Below are 19,622 nucleotides of genomic sequence, written 5' to 3' on the forward strand. Positions count from 1 at the left end.
GCTTTGCCGCACTTCACTGACTTAACAGCTACCAAGACATCATTTACATGGATTGAAAGTACATCATGGGCGGGAGGGCTATCTAATAGATAATCGGGGGTACAAGGAATTGGGCACCCATATAGATTAGAAAATGTTTGCCACAAGTCTTTGTCACAAATACAACAATAAAAAGTTTGATTGCCTTTCATGCCTCCATCTGTCATAAATTTGCATAAAAGTGGATGATCCCTATCTTGGAGAGCATCATATAAAGCAAGACTCTTCCCCCGAGTGAACTCGTTTTTGTGGATATAATTAACAATGTATAACACTGCCTTAAAAGGCGCAAGTTCTATCCACCCCCGCCTGTAAGCTTAAACAAGCTTCGATGTCCCTTTTAGCAGATCGACAGGCTCCGTCATACCAGCTGGGCTTTTTTATGGTCCCCATCTTTACTACTTTGGTATGAAAGGAGGCATATCTTTCAATATGCCCAACTCTTGCAAAATATCTATGTTACTAGATTCCTGTGAACAGATGACGCTTAGCTTGTCTGTGATGAAAGTATACATTCTAGGCTTAACATCTTTCTCCACTAGCTTGACCCATTTCACTGTTTTTTGGGCATGTCCATGTATTTCAATGGTCTGATTCTCTGAATACCCCAGATAGAGTCCATCTCCAGCTTGCCCCCCACAACACATATTTAAAGAGGGAGATGGTCACTCTCCGATCTGTCACAGACTTCAAAATCAAAGAACCTCACCCATTCGGTTCCAGAGACTAAAATGTAATCTATCAGCGAACTTCCATTGTGCCCAATAAATGTTTTCTTTGCAGGCTGGTCACTAACAAATCGCCCATTGCAAGCCCTCATATTTAAATTGGAAACGATGCTGGCGGAAGTTAGGGCAAGACTGTGCATTCTTAAGGGAGGGTTGGCAATCAAAGATGGAATTTCCCAGGCCAGGTCTTGATCATCCCATAAATGCATCAAGTCCCTTAGGGGCTCTAGCTCTAAATTGAAATCCCCTGCCCCTACTGTATAGGTATTGGGTGGCCGAGGGGAGTACTCTGGGCCTAGTATGTCGTGGAGTCTTAAAAGGGTTGCCATCCCATATTTTCCTGAGGGCCTATTGTAAATATTAATCAAGCGTAGCTGTTTGCTCTCGTCAGTCCGAATGGACAACAACTGGAGGTCCGGGGGAATCGGCATAAGTGGACTCAGTCCTCCAGCCAAGTGTAATATCAACCCAGATTAGCAGGCCACCACTGGGCCTGTCTTTTGGGGCTTTGGATGCCAGAATGTGAAAAGACTGGTACCCCTGTAAAAAGATAGATTCAATTGCCCATGTCTCCTATAAAATTATAACTTGAAACTTGCAAATAAAGGAACAGCAATCAGGGCTGCTCAAAAGCCTATTGACCCCATTATATTCCAAGAGAGGAATTTGTAACCGGGAACACCAACTGCCATACCCCCATTCTCCTGGCCCAGTCAGTCCACTTCATCCAGATCGATGAAGCTACTGCGCTGAACTTTACCTGTGTGCAAGATCGCAGCCCCACTGCTGGCAGGTACGTCATTTCACCAAAATGCCAGAGGTAGCAGAAGTGCCATCACACGACCCTTGACCCCTGATGACATCGCAGGAAGTGATGTCATGACCCCACCCTGAAGTGACATCACAGGAAGTGATGCAACACAACCTTTCACCCCTTGACAAAACAGGAAGTAGCATCACATATCATTGTTTCCAAGTTCACTATGAAAAATAGGGTTACGGTATCACTGTAAAGTGATATACATTGCATACAAGAATGGATCACCATACGTATCAGTCATATCAGTGTGTATAGGCCCATATTAACAAATTATTGTGATTGCAAGCACACGTCCAAGGCCAAGCAATAATGATGTGTTATTATATAGTGCTTACACTTAAGCGCTTCATATAGTACAAATATACATGCAATATCACCCAACCTGTGTTGGTACTCATTTATCAACATCAGCAGGAAGAAAGGCTGAGTTGACCCTGCCGGGAGTCAAACCTGCACCTGCAGATCGCACACACATTGCAGCAGCAATCGCTCTACCCACTGAGCTATCTTACTGGCTATAGCTACCAGAAAACCAGCCACTCCAGAAACAAAGATCCACATGCTGTTGGCCACAGCCCAGGCGCGTCAATAAAACAAAATATTAATGTTTTTTTAGGGGTAGCAAGGGATACCACAAGGGTAGCCAGGGAGACTTCAGAGGTCGCAATTGTGATCCCTGGTAACACCTAAATGAGAGCCCTGACTTCTGGTCGATCTGGCTGGACCGGCCAGTCATTTCTAAAAATAATCTTGAGACCTCAGAACAATTTTAGCATTCCCCACAGGGTAAAATCTACGATCAAATTCAGGACACCCTCCACTAATGACCATGGTTGTAAGAACACCTGCGTATAGTCAGTCCGAGTTAGGGATGGCACCGCTCTTACAACAAACTATATCCTCTCTTATGATTGAGATGCCTCCTTTGACATGCTGGATCCAATGTATACATTTATTCTTTCAAGTTTATTCGTCCTCAATTCAATGATTGGCTAGCCTAGGTATCTTAAACATTACAGACAGTCTAAATGTATTTGCAGCAAATGTATGACCCTTTCTTACCCCTAAGAATCTGTGTGACTTACCTAGGGACAATATATTAGGGCCTAAAAGTGGAAGGGTGGGAAAAGTATGATGGTCCTCAATAGAGGGGCCAATTGGACCTCATGGTGCTATAAGTGATTGATCGATAGTAGGTACCAGGCCTGAATACAAGGTTACTGCCTCTAAGGCTACTTGACAGATTGTTAGGCAGGACCTGTGTTTTGGCCTTCAGGGCTTGGCCAAGGAAGAGACTGTCTCTTTGATCGCTCTGATTTTTCCCGGTGTCTCCCTTGGCCAATCTTCAATGTCAAGGGCAAGCAGCTTTTTAACTTCATTGAAAATATACTCAGCTTTAGTACTCAGAATGCCAGACTCAATATTAGACTTCATGCTCATATCAGAGAGGTCAGTTTGGGTACCTATATCGTGGGACAGTTTCGCCTCCTCACAGGGAGAAACGGCCACCAATCTGCTCCCCCCATGCCGAACCCCTCTCACCTTGCCCTGTCTCCTTTGAGACACCACTTTCCAGGTAGAGTTAGCCAAAGAGTCCACCATAGGAACTACAGAGTGATGATTGCAGGAAAGGGGTTCGAAAAGGTTGGTAAGTGGTATCGAAAAAGGGTTTAGTGCCATGTCCTTGGCTTGGCTTCTCTTGGCATAACTTGTCTGGTCTTGTTTTATTTGGTCTTGGTCCCTCTTATGCATCCTCTTCCACATCCCAAATAATAACAAACTCCGGGCAAGTAACCCCCTTACAATTTGGGGTAAATACCTATTTATCTTCTTCATACACAGTGGGCTAGCTGACAGTAGGCTGCAAGGGATTAATCCCTAATGTGACAGGGCCCTCTTGAGGGGGCCCTTTTCAAACCCCTTACAGGACACCGGGAGTAGAACGTTCCCCACCACCCTTCTTGGCCTGGGTTTTGGGCAACTTCTGAGGGTACGAGACGATCCTCCTTCAAAGCACAGGCATTACAGCTCGTGTGGGGAATGACTTTCACTAGATCAGCTTCACAAAATGTGATTAAATCTACATCCTCAGGCATAATCGCACAATTGGAGACAGCAACTGGGGTCTTAGTCTTGCCTCCGCATGGAAAGTCCTTCTTTGAAGTGCTATGAAGTTGTCCATTTGTTTTCTCATGTCCCATTCCATCAATGTCCTGTGCAAGGTCCTTAAACTCTGAAATTAGTGAGTTAACATCCTTAATAGGTTTAAAAATCCTTGAAATGTTACTTTGACTCGGACCTGAAGAGGCCTGCTCCTCTGCTTTCCTCTTGGACATGGTAATAATCAGAATCAGGTGGCTGGCACAAGAAGTAAGCTTAGAGGTCATCTTTCATATGATCTTGACAGAGTGCAGCATAAGGCGTAATACCAAATTGGGTCGGGTTAAATCAAATGATCCACTCTGTGTGTGACCAACAAATACTAAGTGCTGTTGTGGCCTTAAAGGGCTCCTCACTTGGATGACTCGTTGGCCACGGCTTTCACAGCTTCCAACAGCATTATAAGAGCGCCCTTTCCAACATCACGCTTCACCACAAGGGTGACTTGTTGCAGTTTTAAACTCACCCCCCTCTTCCTCTCCACCTGGGGGGGGGGGGTTCTGTGGCAGATAGCAGCAAAACGGCAGCTCCAGAACGGAAAAGAATGATTTGGGCCCCGTTGTAACAGCGCCCTTTCCAACAGCGGGTGGCTCGTTGCTGTTTTAATCCCCCCTCCTATTCCTCTCCACCTGGCAGGCGTGGCATACAGCAGCCAAACGGCAGCCCCAGAATGGAAAAGAAGACTTGGGCAGTGTTGTAACAGTGCCCTTTCTAACAACGGGCTTCCACCTGCCTATACAAATAAATCCAGACAAGTTATATCATTATGCAGATAGGACATTAGGACTGACTGGTTGTGTTGCATTTTGATCCTACTCAAAGGGCCACCGGACTGTTGCAGCGTCGCCGAAACAGCAATTGCAAACGAGGAATGAATCGCCCACTAATATTTATTTACAAGTGGGAGGGTGCATGGTATGCAGACCAGTTCCGTAGTCAGATTGACATGCAAGAGTAGGTTGTGTTTTTAACCTTTATTGCTTAAGAGGAAAGATGGCAGCCGCAACCCAACACTCTGGGTGCAGCGATAATTAAACCTATGAGGTAGGGACTATAAAATCAAAAGTCAGGCTCCGGGATCCTAGTGAGCAACTCTAAATAGCACTGGTTATTGACATGACATAACCGCACTTCTCAATTGATTGTCTACGCTGATTCCAAAGTTAAATAAAAATAAATTCTTTCAATTTCTGTAAATGGGAGGCGTTGGGAGGGGGGCAAGTTTATTCCTCAATATCAACACCAAATCTAAGTTTTCAAAATGTCTTTTCATACAATGAATCTTAGGTGCAGGTATTTACACTGTCATTGGTTATCCTATGGAACTCTCGAAGACCAAACTTGGAGGCCACTTCCGACAATTTTTTCCACTTCATTGTTAAAGTCCTCACGCTAAAAAAGTTCTACAGTAGTGTAAGTTCTACAATGACAACTCAGTAGTGCATTGGAATTACTTTGATAGGAAAAACCCACATGTCAAGCAAATGAGTCCTTTGGATCATCTGCTGAGCCGACCCAAAAAGAAATAACCATCCAAGCGCATTTTGATGGCCATCTTAACAAAGTGGGCTCCAGCCTGTTAAGAAGCAAGAGACGCCATCTCAGTGCACATTGACTTTTGAACAGGGCATCAAATCCTACCGATGTTTGGGCTCATCTGCACATATTGGTTTTGCAATAGACACATTTTGTCCAATTCAACTTGCGGTGTGCCAAATTGGTGATCTGCAGCGCCCTTCTCCCATTCGGAGTCAGAAGCTCACCCCTAAAAATAATTGCCTATGTCTTACTTCCAACGCGACTTAATCAAAGAAAAACATTGAAAAAGCTGAGAAGAGGCTCTCCAAGCAACAACACAGTCCAGTGAGTATTAGTGACTGAGCGTGACAACAGAGCAGAGGATCTGGGAAAAGGTTAAGCTTCCAGGCTGGCAGGTGCAGAGTGGCCGCCGATATAAAAAGCTGCCGCACTATTCTCAGGCCGTCACTCAACATATGTTTCAGATGCATGGGATAAAGTAAATGAAATGTCTTGAGAAGGTTAACTAGCAACTGAGTGAGGGGGTGGCGATGGACACGCTGTCCCGGGTAAGCGTATCAAGGTGTAAAGACAAAAATACAAACAAGACCTGGCTCTAGTTTCACGCAGGCTTTACCAGCTCAGCACTTATGGTGTCAGGTTAGGCTTTGATCTAGCACTCAATATTGTTCACCGGATCCAGGAGGCCCAAGAACAAAACTCAAGGAACAGGCAACAACCAAACACACAGCAACTTCATCATAAAACCTATCCATTTTCGCTAGCACATTCTTCATAAGAAATGCCAGCAGCATTCAACAGTTGAGTCACCATTCAGCATTTTGAGTGAGCCAACACTACTTTACTGGGAACAGCTGGCAGATCTGCCTGCATTGTGAAAGGACATATCAGTCTTTATTTTCAGAGTGAGTCAGCACGTGAAGGCGAATTTTTAGAGATGTGTGTAAATGGCAACAACCGAGGGAAAAGGTAGCAGAAATGTACAGTTTTTGCTAGTGCGACTAAGCATTCAACTGTCAAAAAGTGATATTTGTTTTTTTAATGGGCATTTCATATGGATTATATCATTGAAAATACTTCCAGACTCATTTTGTAAGAAATCTAAATTGCATGCAGGGGACAATCATTGTTAGCACTTAGGTGTCGTGGGGTCCCATGCATGCAACTTTAAACGTTGATGAGGCAGAGGGGACAAGGAACGAGTTAAAGGGAGGCAAACTTCTTTTTAGTTTAGTTTAGTTTAGTTAGTTTATTTATAGGGTGCGACCGAACCCTCGGGTAGCTGGGCGCATAATCATATGGACAACATAGTTACGTATCTCGTGTGCAGGCTGCTATTTACTAATGGATCCCTGTGACAGAATGCCATTTGGTGCAGGCAACATTCTGTTTCTGAAAGACAGGTATGCTAATCAGATTCCCATTTCATAAATGCTCCATGCTGAAACTACAGTGCACACATCTGCTTTTGCTATAATCAGACTCCTGAGATCTTCAGCACCAGCTGTGCAGTGGCACAGGGCAGGTTCAAAGGTCACATGTATTTTCTAGACAGCTGCTGGAATACGAAGATCATGCAGTCAAAGGTGGCTTTTTAATCTTCTGCAATTCTGTTTTCAAACCTAATAATTGTTTGCCTTAGTTAGTCTGGTGGTATGCACATCTTCCAATACAAGCCATGCCTGGTTGTGTCATGGTGGCTGATAAGATCACAACAGTGTACTGTCACAGCAAATTAATATCACACTAGTGTCAATTCTGTGAGTAGCACTGCAGCCATGACAGGATTGATGTGTATTTGTGCCTGCTCTGACCGTCTCCACAACAGTCATGTGGCTCAATGGCCAGGATGCTGCTTTTTTGAGTCACCTGCAGGAAGGTTAACACCTCCCCTCAGGGACCAGGATCTTCCGCCAGGCGTACTATTCGGAACCAGTGTTTCAAAGGCAGTCCTGCTGACAAAACAAAGCCACTCTCACAGCAGGGTGATGACCACTTGAGCCCCTTTGAAGTCAGTAGGCATGGGAAAGAGGCAGAGTTAGAGTAGCCAGAAAGGAGAGGTGGGCTGAGAGAAGGGTCCAACCATCTTGGTTTTTGTTAGAGGCCTCTTCATTTATTTTCCTCTCTCAGCCAGTTCTTGCAGGCAAGGTACTCTGAGTGTGATGTCAAAATGCACTTGTTACAACATATCTGGACTGGAGCCGTTACAGCAGGCTTGCTTTGGACCAAACCCTGTGACATTTTGCCTTTATAAGTAGAGGGGAGCCCCCATTCTTTGATTCACCATTGGACTGTTACAAGCACAAGAAGGATTCACCGGACCTCAGTTGGTAGCACTGGCTACATCCGAGTTCACTACCATAAAAGTGAAGACAAAAGGCATGGGAGAGCCCTACCCCCTACCGTTCCCCAGGGAACAGTAGGGGTGAGTGCTGTTGGACCAAGACCACACTGCTGGATGCACTAGAACCAGGACTCTGTTCATTGAAAGTGAATATCCCATGGAGTTTGTCTGCAGAATAGAAGGACATACCTTGTTCTGGAACCCCTGGTTTGGGACCCCACGCAACCCAAAAATCCAGAAGCAGCTTGGAATCCTGTTGCAATGCTTCAAGACATATTCAAGCTGGGTCGGCTGCACTCAGTGCCTTTGAGATGCCAAAAGACCTGCAGTGCTGCTTTACGCACTCTACACCACTTTACATCGCAGTATTGGCAACCATCCAGACACTGAATCAGCCCATTGCGGTGGACTGTTTTGAGCAACCTGACCACAGACTTGAGCTTCATGGAAGCAACTGATTTGGGTGCTGATTCAACCTGCTGCAAGCCATCGAACTTGCAATTGCGGACGGCAACTTGACTCAGTAGAAGCCACCTCAATCATTGCTTGATCTGCTGGAAGACATTGTTTCACTGTATTGAATGCTGACTTGACCCAGTGGTATTGCATCGACTAACATCGGCTAGACCGTAGCTAAAGAGCCAAGAAGCCTGCCTCAAAGTTGTCTAGCCTCCAAAGATAAAAATAAAGCTAATGTGAAGAGACCTTGTCACCCTGGTACAAGTTTGGGACCATAGTGGCTTTAAGGCCCTTCTTCGCTACCTTTTTATTCAAGAACATTGAACATTTACAACATTGCCAATCTATGGCCAGAACACTCTTGATCATCTTTCCAGAGTGCCTTTGTCACAATGCCTGCATCCTTTTTGTTTTCTTTTACAGGTTTGGGTTGTTCAAGTGGTTTCTAGTCAGTTGTTTGTATTTTATTGTTTGATTAAAAGTCTACACTTATTTAGAGGCTTGATTGGACAATCTTATATTTTGGACCATTGTAATGAAGCTGTTTCGGTTGCTACAGTTATTAGCTCATAGCCGTCCTGAACATATAGCCGTAGTCGTAGCCAAGCAGTAGGCATTTGGTCACAATCCCTTAGCAGTCCACGTGATCTTGTGCAGGTGTAAAACCAAGATGGACCCCATAGGAATACATTTACTAGCACTATCTACTAGCACTTATGTCTGCACTTCCTTGCACTTGCCACTAGCTGGCTGTTTTATTTGTTTTATTTATCTTATTTATTGCACTTTCCCACTCCCTTCCCCCGCGCACTTTTCCTTTCCCCCTTCCCATGCACTTGCGTGATCTGAATGACACCTGGCCTAGTAGGATAGTTATCTGTCCTCCCTTTGTTCCACCCCCTTGCCTCGTCGTGCCTTGAAACACTTGTATATAGGCGCGTTATAAATGCCATATCATATCATATCATATCATTTGTTTTATGCCTGCTACTCCCTAAAGGAAAAGAACGTCTACTGTGTCCAGGTGGCACCAATGCTCTGTCCCTCTCTGTCTCCACTATGATGTTAGTCCCAGGTCAGGGCCAACGCCATTGTCATCAAGCACAGAGTACCCCCTGCTAAAGATAAGTAAGTGTTGGGGACCACATTGGTAGGAGGCCTTCAATAACAAATGTCTACCTACTGGGCATGCACAAAAGGGCCCTGGGATACTGTTAGAAAGTGGAAGTCTCAAGTAACAAACGTCCACTTACTAGTGGGGCATAACCCCCACTCCGGTGCTGTTAGAACGTGGAGAGACTACTCTTTCCAACTGTGTCTTTCCTCAAATAAGTAGGTAGATGCATCATCTCCATTGGGTCACACTATTCCAGGAGATTTGCAACGAATAAAAGCTTTTTGCGAAAATGAGACGCCCTGCCCTGGATTAGGGCAATGGCCCTGGTCCCTGCCCCTGGCCCATTCACCCTCAAGTATTTTGGAGATCTTTTTGTTTTTATGGCATCATTTGATTAGCAATCTCATACCAGATCCAATTAAACTGGCCAGACCTTAAACAAACAGGCGTGGAACCTCAGTTGACCACCATGGAGGAGGCAACGCCCCAAATAAGTTCCTTCTGTTAAGGCCTCAGCAATCATACACATTGGAGTGGTGCCATATGTAGAGGGACATGTTCCCCTTTCATGGATCCCCCCACCAGCACAGACATACAGGATCGCAACAGGGTGGTAATCCATTCACAGGTCCCTTGAAAGCAGGGATTTTAGAGGAAATAAAGAACCAACCCTCAATGCAGAGAGATACTTCAGAATCATTCCAAAACACAGTGGAGGCTGGTCAGTTGTGGAACCTGTGCCTCAAGGTCTCTCCTGTTACTCTATATGACCTTGAATCCACAAGGGATTGTTGTTATTGCATGGGGAGAGGGAATATGAGATGGTCCAATAGGGTGCCATATCTGAATTCCCTATGTGCAGCAATATTGTCATGGGCATTTACTCCCCTTCAATATTATGTTGTTTCAATGTCCCCCAGGATTACAGTTTGACCATTGTTTTTGTTGGGAATGTATCCTAAGTAGGATTGGGAAATTGCTTTTTAATACATGTCCCTAGTGAGAACGCCCTCCCTAGAGTATTTGTATGTTGGACATTTGCCCAATGCAATCAACCCTGCTCAGTGTTTCCTCAGGCCACATTGGTCCAATATGCGTCTAATTTGCATAGTATCTTGTGCAGACACTTCGGGCAAAGCATAATTTACCTTATCCTATTGTCAGTGATGTCCTTATGGTCACTTAGTAACAGCTGGAATCCCTACCCGGGATAATATTCTGATGTTTGCCAGAAAATGTGAGCGTCCCCTGCTGAGACCGAAAAAAGGCCAAAGAACCTCCTCCATTGGGATGGTCCCACCCAGGAAGGTCTACAATCAGGTTTTAGATCACTGAACCCTTCCAGAGGAGAAATATCCCATTTCATATCAGCACGGCCTTGACCAAAAACCAGTCCAGCACTGAAATGCCAGGCAAAGGTCCTCTAAACAAAACTACGATCAGCATATCATCTCGGGAAGATAGCTCAGGGGCAACGTGCTCGCCTTAGAAGCAAGACGACACGGAGCACCACAGGTCTGATCCCCGGGTCCACACTTAGAAACCTCTGGGTATGAAGCGTGTTATAAATCACCTATAATATCATATCATAACCACGCCCTGTGGATGTATAGGCGCGTTACAAATGCCATATCATATCAAAGCCAGGCACCTGGGCCCGCTAGTCATCAATGAGGTGCAGCATCTCCCTAAGCTCAGAGAGACGGGACCACCTCTCGAGTCCCCTTACTAACTTAGAGTGAAACCCCAAGTGTACCGCCATTTGCTAAACATGTAGGGCCTCATTACGAGGTGGGCGGTAATGGATACTGGGCACCGTTAAGGAGACCGGTGCCGGTAATCCCTTACCGCCCAATTCCGAGGTCCTTTAGCGGGAACCGTAAAGAACGTGTGGTCTGCCCACACGTTCGTTACGGGACCCGTTAAGGGACCTTGGAGCTAATAACGGGCCCGCAATTAGCGGGCCCGTTATTAGCTCCTTCCCATTGAGCCCTATGGGGGCTCAAATGGGAATGGGGAATGGCATTTGGAATGGGGTCTTACCGGGTCCGCCTAGGGCGGAATGTCCCGGTAAGTCCCCACTCCACCAGACTGGACCCAGACCAAGACACGATTTTGGAGGCAGCCATGGTGCTAATTGCGCCATGGCTACCTCCAAAGTCATAATGAGGCCCGTAGTAATATTCTAGTTTAGTGTCTTGCCACGTGAGTGTTTTTTTAGCAAAAGCAAATCTTCAGTGGAACCCATTGGTGATGTAATACTATCTGGATCCGAGAAAAGAGTATTTCTCTAGTTGTGCTGTCAGTGGCATCAAAGGTTGTACAATATACATTATTAAGTATGTAATTTGATAAAATGTAATGTTATTTTATTTATAATTCACTTTCGCCAAAAGGATTTACCTAAAGAAATATCAAACCTGCAATACAATCAAATGTTCGTGAATGATAATTAATAACGACAGCGCAAAGTAGAAGATTTAATCAGGAGAAACACAGCCAGTAAAGGAAATAGAAAGTTGAGACTTTTCTTTACAAGGCGAGAAAACGCCCAACGCAGAAAGAAAGTGGGACAAAGACAGGTCTTCAACTTTGCTGATTCTAAATTTCCAGACAGAGCTGGAGGATCAGCAAAACCCCAAATATATCCACACCATGGAAATTGAGGAGAACATACAAACACACACACGCATCCCTCTCACTTCTCCCGCCTAGGCCTGTGCATAGTCCACAGAGACTCTGCAGTCCTTCCTCTCTTGTGGCATAAGAGCTGCTCTGCTTTTCAGTTCTGATGTCAAACACTGGCTCTTCCCAGAGTAACGGTCGAAATCAGACACCCTATAGTGAATAGCAAGAAAGCCATAATAAAGGAGAACTAAATATTTAAAAATAGTCTATACTTTGTGACTCAATCTTGCCTAGCTTCAACCGCCAAATTCTTTGTTTTCTGCTCTGTACCTTTGACGTCCACTAAATGATAGAGACTGTTCATTTCAACCAATCATGTGCTTTGTGTGTTTTATTACACACCTTCCTGGAGTTGTACGTTGCACTGGTAAAATCAGTGAGCCCTCTTATTAGCAAACCCCGCTTTATTTTCAAATGTATTTTACCTTTAAATATGACCCATTTTTTTTGTTTTAAGGGGAAACCATGCCAAGTGTTGTCTGACCAAAAAATACCTTTTAACACGACTAGAAGACATGTTAGCACATTTGTACCTCGTTCATGGAATGGCTCTTGAAAATGCTAAGTTCTGCAGAGAACACAAGCCACCTGGAGAAGGCTCTAAGCCAATCAGTTGGCTTGGAACACGGACAGAAACGGACAGAGTCTGGCTATGTACCCCAGCCCACCACACCCCTTCCCAGCTGCCAGCAAATTCTTTTGGACCACCGGCCCCCAGGACCTCCCCGTTTCCTTCCCTACGTCCCAATCGCACTGGTCCCAACAACATGACAAAGCCTCCAGTCCCCAGCACTTACCTGCTGCCCGGGGCTTCATCTCCACCAGCCCCATTCCCTCATTCCCTTATCATGCATGCCAGCCTGCCGTGGAAATAGAAAAGGGACTTTTTCCCTTTTCTATGTATTATGATGGCGGCCATCTTTGTTGTTGTTTTTTTTTTTTTTTACAGGCAATTGAGTGCCTGCAAGATGAGCACAGCTTGCCTTACATAAGAAAAAGTCAAACTTCTGCTGCCACCGGAACATCACAAGTCCCGGTGGCGCGGGAAGTCAGGCGTCCTATTTGGTAAATCCTCATTCCCGTGGAGTCCCAACAGTGCTGGTGCTCCCCTGACAACTCTGCCGACCGGGGCCATTGCACCTTGCAGGGTCATACCTGCCGGGCGCAACAGCCGCTGCAGGCAGACTTGGAGTGTGTCAGCCCGGAAACAAGGGTGTTTCCGGACCGCCACACTCGTAATGAGGCCCCATTGTGTGAAGGCTCTTTTACAGTCACTGGATTCCAGGAAACACCACCTCCAACTGTTCACCCATATGCTCTGCCTCCAATGCTAGTGGAACATGTCAAAGTTCTAATTTCAACAAGTGCCTCTCTGACACAGGGCTCAGGTGAGGGGGTGCAGGTGTAAAGGTGGGAGGGCATGGTGTCAGGACAGGGTGGAGTAGATGGATGGCACTCCCTAAAGACCTTTAAGCATGATGTTGGGATTCACACTGTGATTGGGAAGAGTGGGGAAAATGTATGTGGGCAAATAGTGGGAGAAAAGGGGTTACACATGTCTTGGGGGAGAAGGGCATTGAGAGGGGGCAATAAGCAGAGGACAGTGTAACACACTTCAAGAAACACCTGAGATGTAAAAGTGAGGATCATACGAGTGTTGCGGGGAACGTGTCCATACAATGGGTGTACAGCAAATATGGGTTTGGAAACACCAGGTTTCCCTGCATTGTGACTGCTGCATCGAAATTATGTTCAAACACCACTTTCTTCGCATCACCTGACCACTATTTCGGCGGGACCATAGCATGTATAACAGTACCTTACTACTCACTGCTACACTTTTAGGCAAACCATAATTAACTATGTAGTGAAGGCAGTGGGAGATAAGGGCAATAGTTCAAGAGTATACATTGCAGTGAGTCAGCCGTGAGTCCATCCCCAGTGTCTCAATCTCAAGGGTGGACCTTTCAGCCAACTTACTGTCACCCAATGTACTACCACGAGGCAGCAGCTGTTTGAATCTTACCTTGCAGGGAGCTCAAAATGAAGGATGTCTTGGACCAAGGAGAGCATATACTTGTTCAGTTCCACAGACAGCTCTCCAATGGAGAGCAGGAGATTTTTTACTTCCATGTAAGACGGATTACTGTTCAAGATGATTTTAGCAGCCGCTGTTCGCACAGTTTTTTCATGAATATTGCGATTCTGGTGATAAATCCTGTTCATGGCTTTCTTCACCTGTTCAAGTAAATAAATAAATAAATAAATAATATGAGGAAAAAGACACATTGGGGGTCATTATAAGGTTGCCCGTCCTGAAACAATGGTATCGGTAAGCTTGCTGGTACCGTTGTTTCCAGACCGCCAAACTACGAGTCTGCAAGCAGGGGCCTTTCCGCCCGCCAGGTCTGACCTATAATTGCCGGTAATTGCCCGTTGCTGGTAAATGCCCATTGCCAGGCGCCGGAAAAAAAATGACTCGGGCGGCAGCTGTGCCGTTTTTACCGGCACGGCTACCGCCGGACTCATAATGAGGCCCATAGTCTCTGTCCATGAGTTGGGTTGATTTTTTAAAAAAGAATTCCAGCAGGCAGTATTTACCACTGTCGCCTGCGGAATTCCTCAAATCATCCTCATGACAAGAAACCTGCTGGATTGGCAGTAACAGATGCCGGTCTCCAGGACTACTAAACGTGGTGTTTCGGGAATTACATGTGCATTCTTTTTCTACACTCATTTTGAGGCTGCACATGGATTGTATAGAGAATTAGTTGAGGCGGCAGCTACTGTATAATATATCTGCAATGCACAAAAGGGTAAATTGTGACCCTTCTGTGCTTTACATGAAATTATGGTGAGAAGGTGGGTATCAAAGACACCCAGTTTTCACCCCGTTTGGTTGTCCCCATACAAAACAACGTTACTGCATGGAGAGTAAGCAATTCTACTTCCCTTCAGGGATGTTTTCATATTTTGTGCCACCAACTGCAACCACTAGTTGTCTTCCTTTGTACCGCTACTTTTCCTCCTGCGTGCTCCTTCCCTGTATTGTTCCCCCCATGTACTTTCTCTATCTGCTTCCACCCTCTGCACACCACGCCCTGTGCCCCCAATACAGTACACAAGAACATGCAAAACTTTTGTCTTCATTAAAGATACAGGACCTGAAATCCCAGACATTCAAGAATTCAAGGTCTGTTTTCTATGTCTGTTTTCTGTTCATTGCCCCTGATGTTTTACCTCGTCTGTGATGAAAGATATGTCGTACTTCTGGAGCGCACTGATGGCGGCGCTGCTGACGGGTCCATCAGAGGACTCTGCGTATTTCAGTAGTATTGGAATCCCTTCGGGCAGGCGTGCATTTTTCAGGGCCATGAGATAAACCTTCACATCGAATCCACTGTCTGGCTTCTGCAGGCCCTCGAGGACTATCTCCTTGGCCTCCTTTACGGCCTAGAAGGAAACAACACTTGTTAAGATCTAGCCAGTTGGGCTTGTAGAAAGAAAAAGAAATTCTCTTATTGCACTGTCTGAAATGTTGACTTGCATGCCTGCACCATGCTTGAACGTGGAGGGAATACATCAGCTTTGTGCCCGAGTGGACCAGATGATTCCATGCCACTGTGACACTGTTTTATGGTCCTGGGCTTTGTTTTTAATTTGGCTTTACTTTACTCAACTGAAAGGACCCTAAGTTACAGCTCACATAATTGAAATAGTAGAAAAGAAATTAAAGCTGGTACCCCCGATGACATGAAGTCATCGGGCAATTGGATTTTCTATTTCATCATCATCATCATTATGTTTATTTTGGAGATGCAATTTACATTCCATAAAGGCATTGTATTTGTATCCGTAAGATCAAGACTCGGATCATTGAACAGAGAAGTTGTCTCAAACAGAAAATTGAAAAGGCCCCCTTGGTCAAGAATTTCACTGAAATGCAACATCATTTTTAAGACTTCTCCTGGGCAGTGTTATTGAGAATATCTGGAGATAGTAAAAAGGAGAGAGAGAATAAACTGATAAAAGTGGAACAAAAGCGTATCTTTGGTATGGTAGATATGGTAATATTTATTTGCATAGCGCCTATGCACAAGGCAAGTGTTTCAAAGCGCTCAAGGAGGGGGGAAGCAAGGGGAGAAAAACAGTCATTCTGATCCCTTGAATTTCTGAACGATACAAGTCTCTCCATGCAGAGTAAGTGCATAAATACAATTAACAGGGTAGATAAAAGCAAATATGTACGACAACGATTCTGCAGTTTTTCCAAGAGCATGGAGGCGCAACCATGCAGGAGGGTAGACAGGGAAGAAATGATAGACGATCTTCGAGGCATGGTACGTTCAGATTGCACAAGTGCACAGAAGGTACAGGAGAGGGGTGGGGGGACAAGTGCAGGGGGGGACTAGTGCACCCAGTTAGTCAGAAACTGGTAAGTGCTAAGAGATGCCGTTCTCATGGGTCATTGACCAAGTGCAGTAGCAATGGGGCAAGTGCAGGCCCTGAGGCACGTGCTGGAGGAGTGGCGAGGGTGCCAGGGACCTGTGAGACTCTGAGGTACGCCCGGCAGCCAGTCAGCATGCTGTGTGGAAAGGGAGGTAGAGAGTGGTAGAGCAAAGAGAGAGAGGTTAGCAGGGCAGATGGAGAGAGAAGGAAGAGGAGAAGAGGAATGTCTTAAGGAGTTTCCGGAACTTAAGGAGATCAGGCTCAAGACGGACAGTGGCAGGGAAGCTATTCCAGAGGGAGGCCCCTGCTGAGGATAAATATCTCCCTCCAAATCTCTGCTTAGAGAACCGGCTCACTCGCAGGAAGTTGAAGGTAGATTGTATGCTATTATTCCAATAAAAAAACTATTAAACAAAAAAAAAAGAAGGTAGATGAGCAGAGGGCTCGGGAGGGACAGTATTTACGAAGGCATTGATGCAGATAGGTGGGTGCCAGACCCCAGAAAGCCTTGTGGAGAATGCAGAGGGTCTTGAACTTGATCCTATCAGCCACAGGGAGCCAGTGGAGGGATTTCAGCGCCAGAGAGATGTGGTCCCTGGGATTGAGGCCAAGGATTAGTCTTGCAGTTCTCTTACAGATAGTCATACTAGAGGTCTCAACGAGGAGGTGGAATGACACAAACTGAGAGGGTAGCTTCTTTGAGCTCCGTATCACAACAGGATTTGGTTCCTGGATTTGTAGCGAGCCCATACTGTATTTCGGTTTAATAATTAACTCATTTATTTAATTTCTAAAGTGCTTGAACAAGGCCAGCAGGCATAAAAACACTAGGCTAGATTAACTCACACAGAACATAAGCAGGAAAATAGGGATCAGTAGCAGTAGCAAAATCATTAAAAGAAAATGGTTTTCAGCTTTTGTTTAAACGTTAACAAAGAGGAACAAGTCCTCAGATCAGGGAGGAGTGCATTCCAAAGCCGTGGTGCTTATACAGGGAAGCACCCTTCCTTCACCAGCGGTAGTCTGGATTTAAGAGTTTTCAGTAGTCCTGAGTTGCTAGATCTTAGAATGCACCTATCAGGGAGCAGTCTAACTGATCAGCGATATAGGTAGGGCTTTTTCCATATACGTAGGCATGGGTGTCAGGGGCAAGACTGGCCTTGGGCCCAGTACTGTTGGGACTGTGGGGCCAGGGACCATGAAGAAACCCGGATCCAGAGGGTTTCCGTACTTTAAAGGGCTGTTGTGCCCTTTCTGCAGACTGATCCAGCGTTCAGCCCGCCGGAACTACAATTCCCAGCAGGCTTCACGGGCCCGTGAGCCAATGGGAAGCCGCGCTGGGTGTGGCGCGCGACGAACGCGCATGCGCAAGCTCCAAGGCACGGGGCTTGTGCTCGAGACACCGAGGAGAGAGGACGTAAGCCCAGCAGCTCCCCGGAATCCATACGCGAGGGGCCTTGAGCCACAGGAACAACGATCCGGCCCCTCGCTGACACAAGATAAGTGCTGCTCGGCCCAGGGAGAGTCTGGGATCCTAGGGGAAGCGCAGGGGGCATACCCCGACCCCTTCCAGAGCCCCTGCGCATCACGCAAAAGCTAAGTGGGCGGATTCACGGGGAAAGTCGTGTTTGCTAACTGAAGGAAGTGTGCATGGTTTCGAGTGCATTCGTCTCATGGGAAAAGCGCCGGAAGGGCGCGTGAGATGAAGGAGCACTAGCTTGGGGAACCCGGTCTGAGGAAAGACCGCGCTCTGACACCCGGTCTGAGGGAAGACCGTGTTATTGGGCAAAAAGTAACATTGGGGCTTGATAACCCACGTGCAGCAGCGCACCCTAAGATTCCCGGAATGTTATATTAAAAACGCTGAATGAGTGTGTGAGAGTGTTTTGAGAGAGTGTGAGACCAGCAGAACGTAAGACAAACGCTAATCCTTGCCCTTTGTTTCTTTTAGTTGAACCTGATTCGAACCTGAATCTCGGACTGCAAGGACGTGGCACAGGACTTGACAGCCTTTGCAGGACAGGACTCCAAGGACTAAAGCAAAGCTAAGTGTGCTAGTGCATGTGACAGTGTTCATGAAAATGCAAATGGGCTAATGTCAACAATTGTTTGTTGCTAATCCTGGCGTGCTGCTGTAGAGTTCAAAGGGCACCTTCATGTTTGTTCAAGGGGTCTGGTGAAGGTGGCAGCACCTTTACATGTAGAGGTGTTACGGCAGTTCCATCAGCCAGTTTGAGAAAGGTGTGCAGACATCGTTTACCCTAAAATCCCCAGTCCTATCCATAACTTCTTCCCAACCCTCAATCCGGTTATCCTAAAATCCCTCTACCTATCCACTCATCGAGATCCTAACCCTCCTTCCCCGCTCTGGTTAAGGAGGTCTGTGTAAAGCTCAGTCTTGCAGGCACTGAAACCATTGAGGGGGTGGTTGGTACTGCGTCGCTCCTGCGCCTAGGACCTGAGCATCTCTGACAATGGGAAATGCACAGAGTCCAACACATGATCCTATTTCCAATAGGAAGCCATTGTAGAGATCTCCTTGCTGCCAAGACATGATCAGACCTTTGCAGACCCAGGACTACCCTAACCGTGTTGTTTTGGACAACTTGTTTGCAGTAAAGTTCCCCCTTTCTCATAGCTTGCAGGAGACTAGAACAGTAGTCAAGGTGACTGCTGATAAGCCCTAGTCAGCGTGGCACAGCCAGATGGATTGAAGTATGGTCTAATTTGAGCCAAGAGCTTAATGTAATACAACGAGCTTGACAGCAGGCTGCTGATATGGGCCCTCATGGTAAATTCTTGGTAAATACTTACTCCCAAGGTCTTAACTTTTGTTAAAGTTGGTAGCAAATAGTCAGCAATTTGGAAGAGGAGTAGGCCTCATTTAGACTGCTCAGCTTGGGAGCGGTCCCGACAATCTTGATTTCTTGTTTTGGCATTATTCAATGCCAGGTCATTGTGCAGCATCCAAGAATTAATGTGATTGTATACAGTGTTGATAGTCTCAGTATCTAGGGAGTGATTGCCAGAGAGTGGAATGAGACACGTAATTCACATATGTTATGCCTTCAGCATCCAATAGCTTACATAGTGGGAGCGTGAAGATATTAAATAAAGTCGGGAACACGCACGATCCCTGCAGCAGGCCACATGCTAAAACATGACCCTCTGATATGGCATCTTCATAAAAAACCTTCGCGCCAATCGATTGAACAGAAAGGACAACACTCAGCTAGAAGCTTCCTTTGAAAAGAAGGCACAATCCTGCAGTCTGCCTGC

At 45.9% G+C, this 19,622-nt stretch overlaps 1 protein-coding gene across 2 annotated transcripts in view; it reads right to left on the bottom strand.

The window, feature by feature from the left end:
• Nucleotides 1-19,622, bottom strand: part of MTTP (microsomal triglyceride transfer protein) — a 627,046-nt gene that overhangs the window by 138,288 nt on the left and 469,136 nt on the right. For both annotated transcript variants that reach the window (XM_069630721.1, XM_069630722.1), the window contains 2 exons: nt 15,135-15,347; nt 13,921-14,132 (listed from right to left, as the gene is read on the bottom strand). In XM_069630721.1, coding sequence (XP_069486822.1) covers nt 13,921-14,132; nt 15,135-15,347 — 425 coding nt within the window. The remainder of the gene's footprint in view (nt 1-13,920; nt 14,133-15,134; nt 15,348-19,622) is intronic.

This window comes from Ambystoma mexicanum, chromosome 6q, assembly GCF_040938575.1.
Source record: "Ambystoma mexicanum isolate Mex_15411 chromosome 6q, UKY_AmexF1_1, whole genome shotgun sequence".
Taxonomy (NCBI): Eukaryota; Metazoa; Chordata; class Amphibia; order Caudata; family Ambystomatidae; genus Ambystoma; species Ambystoma mexicanum.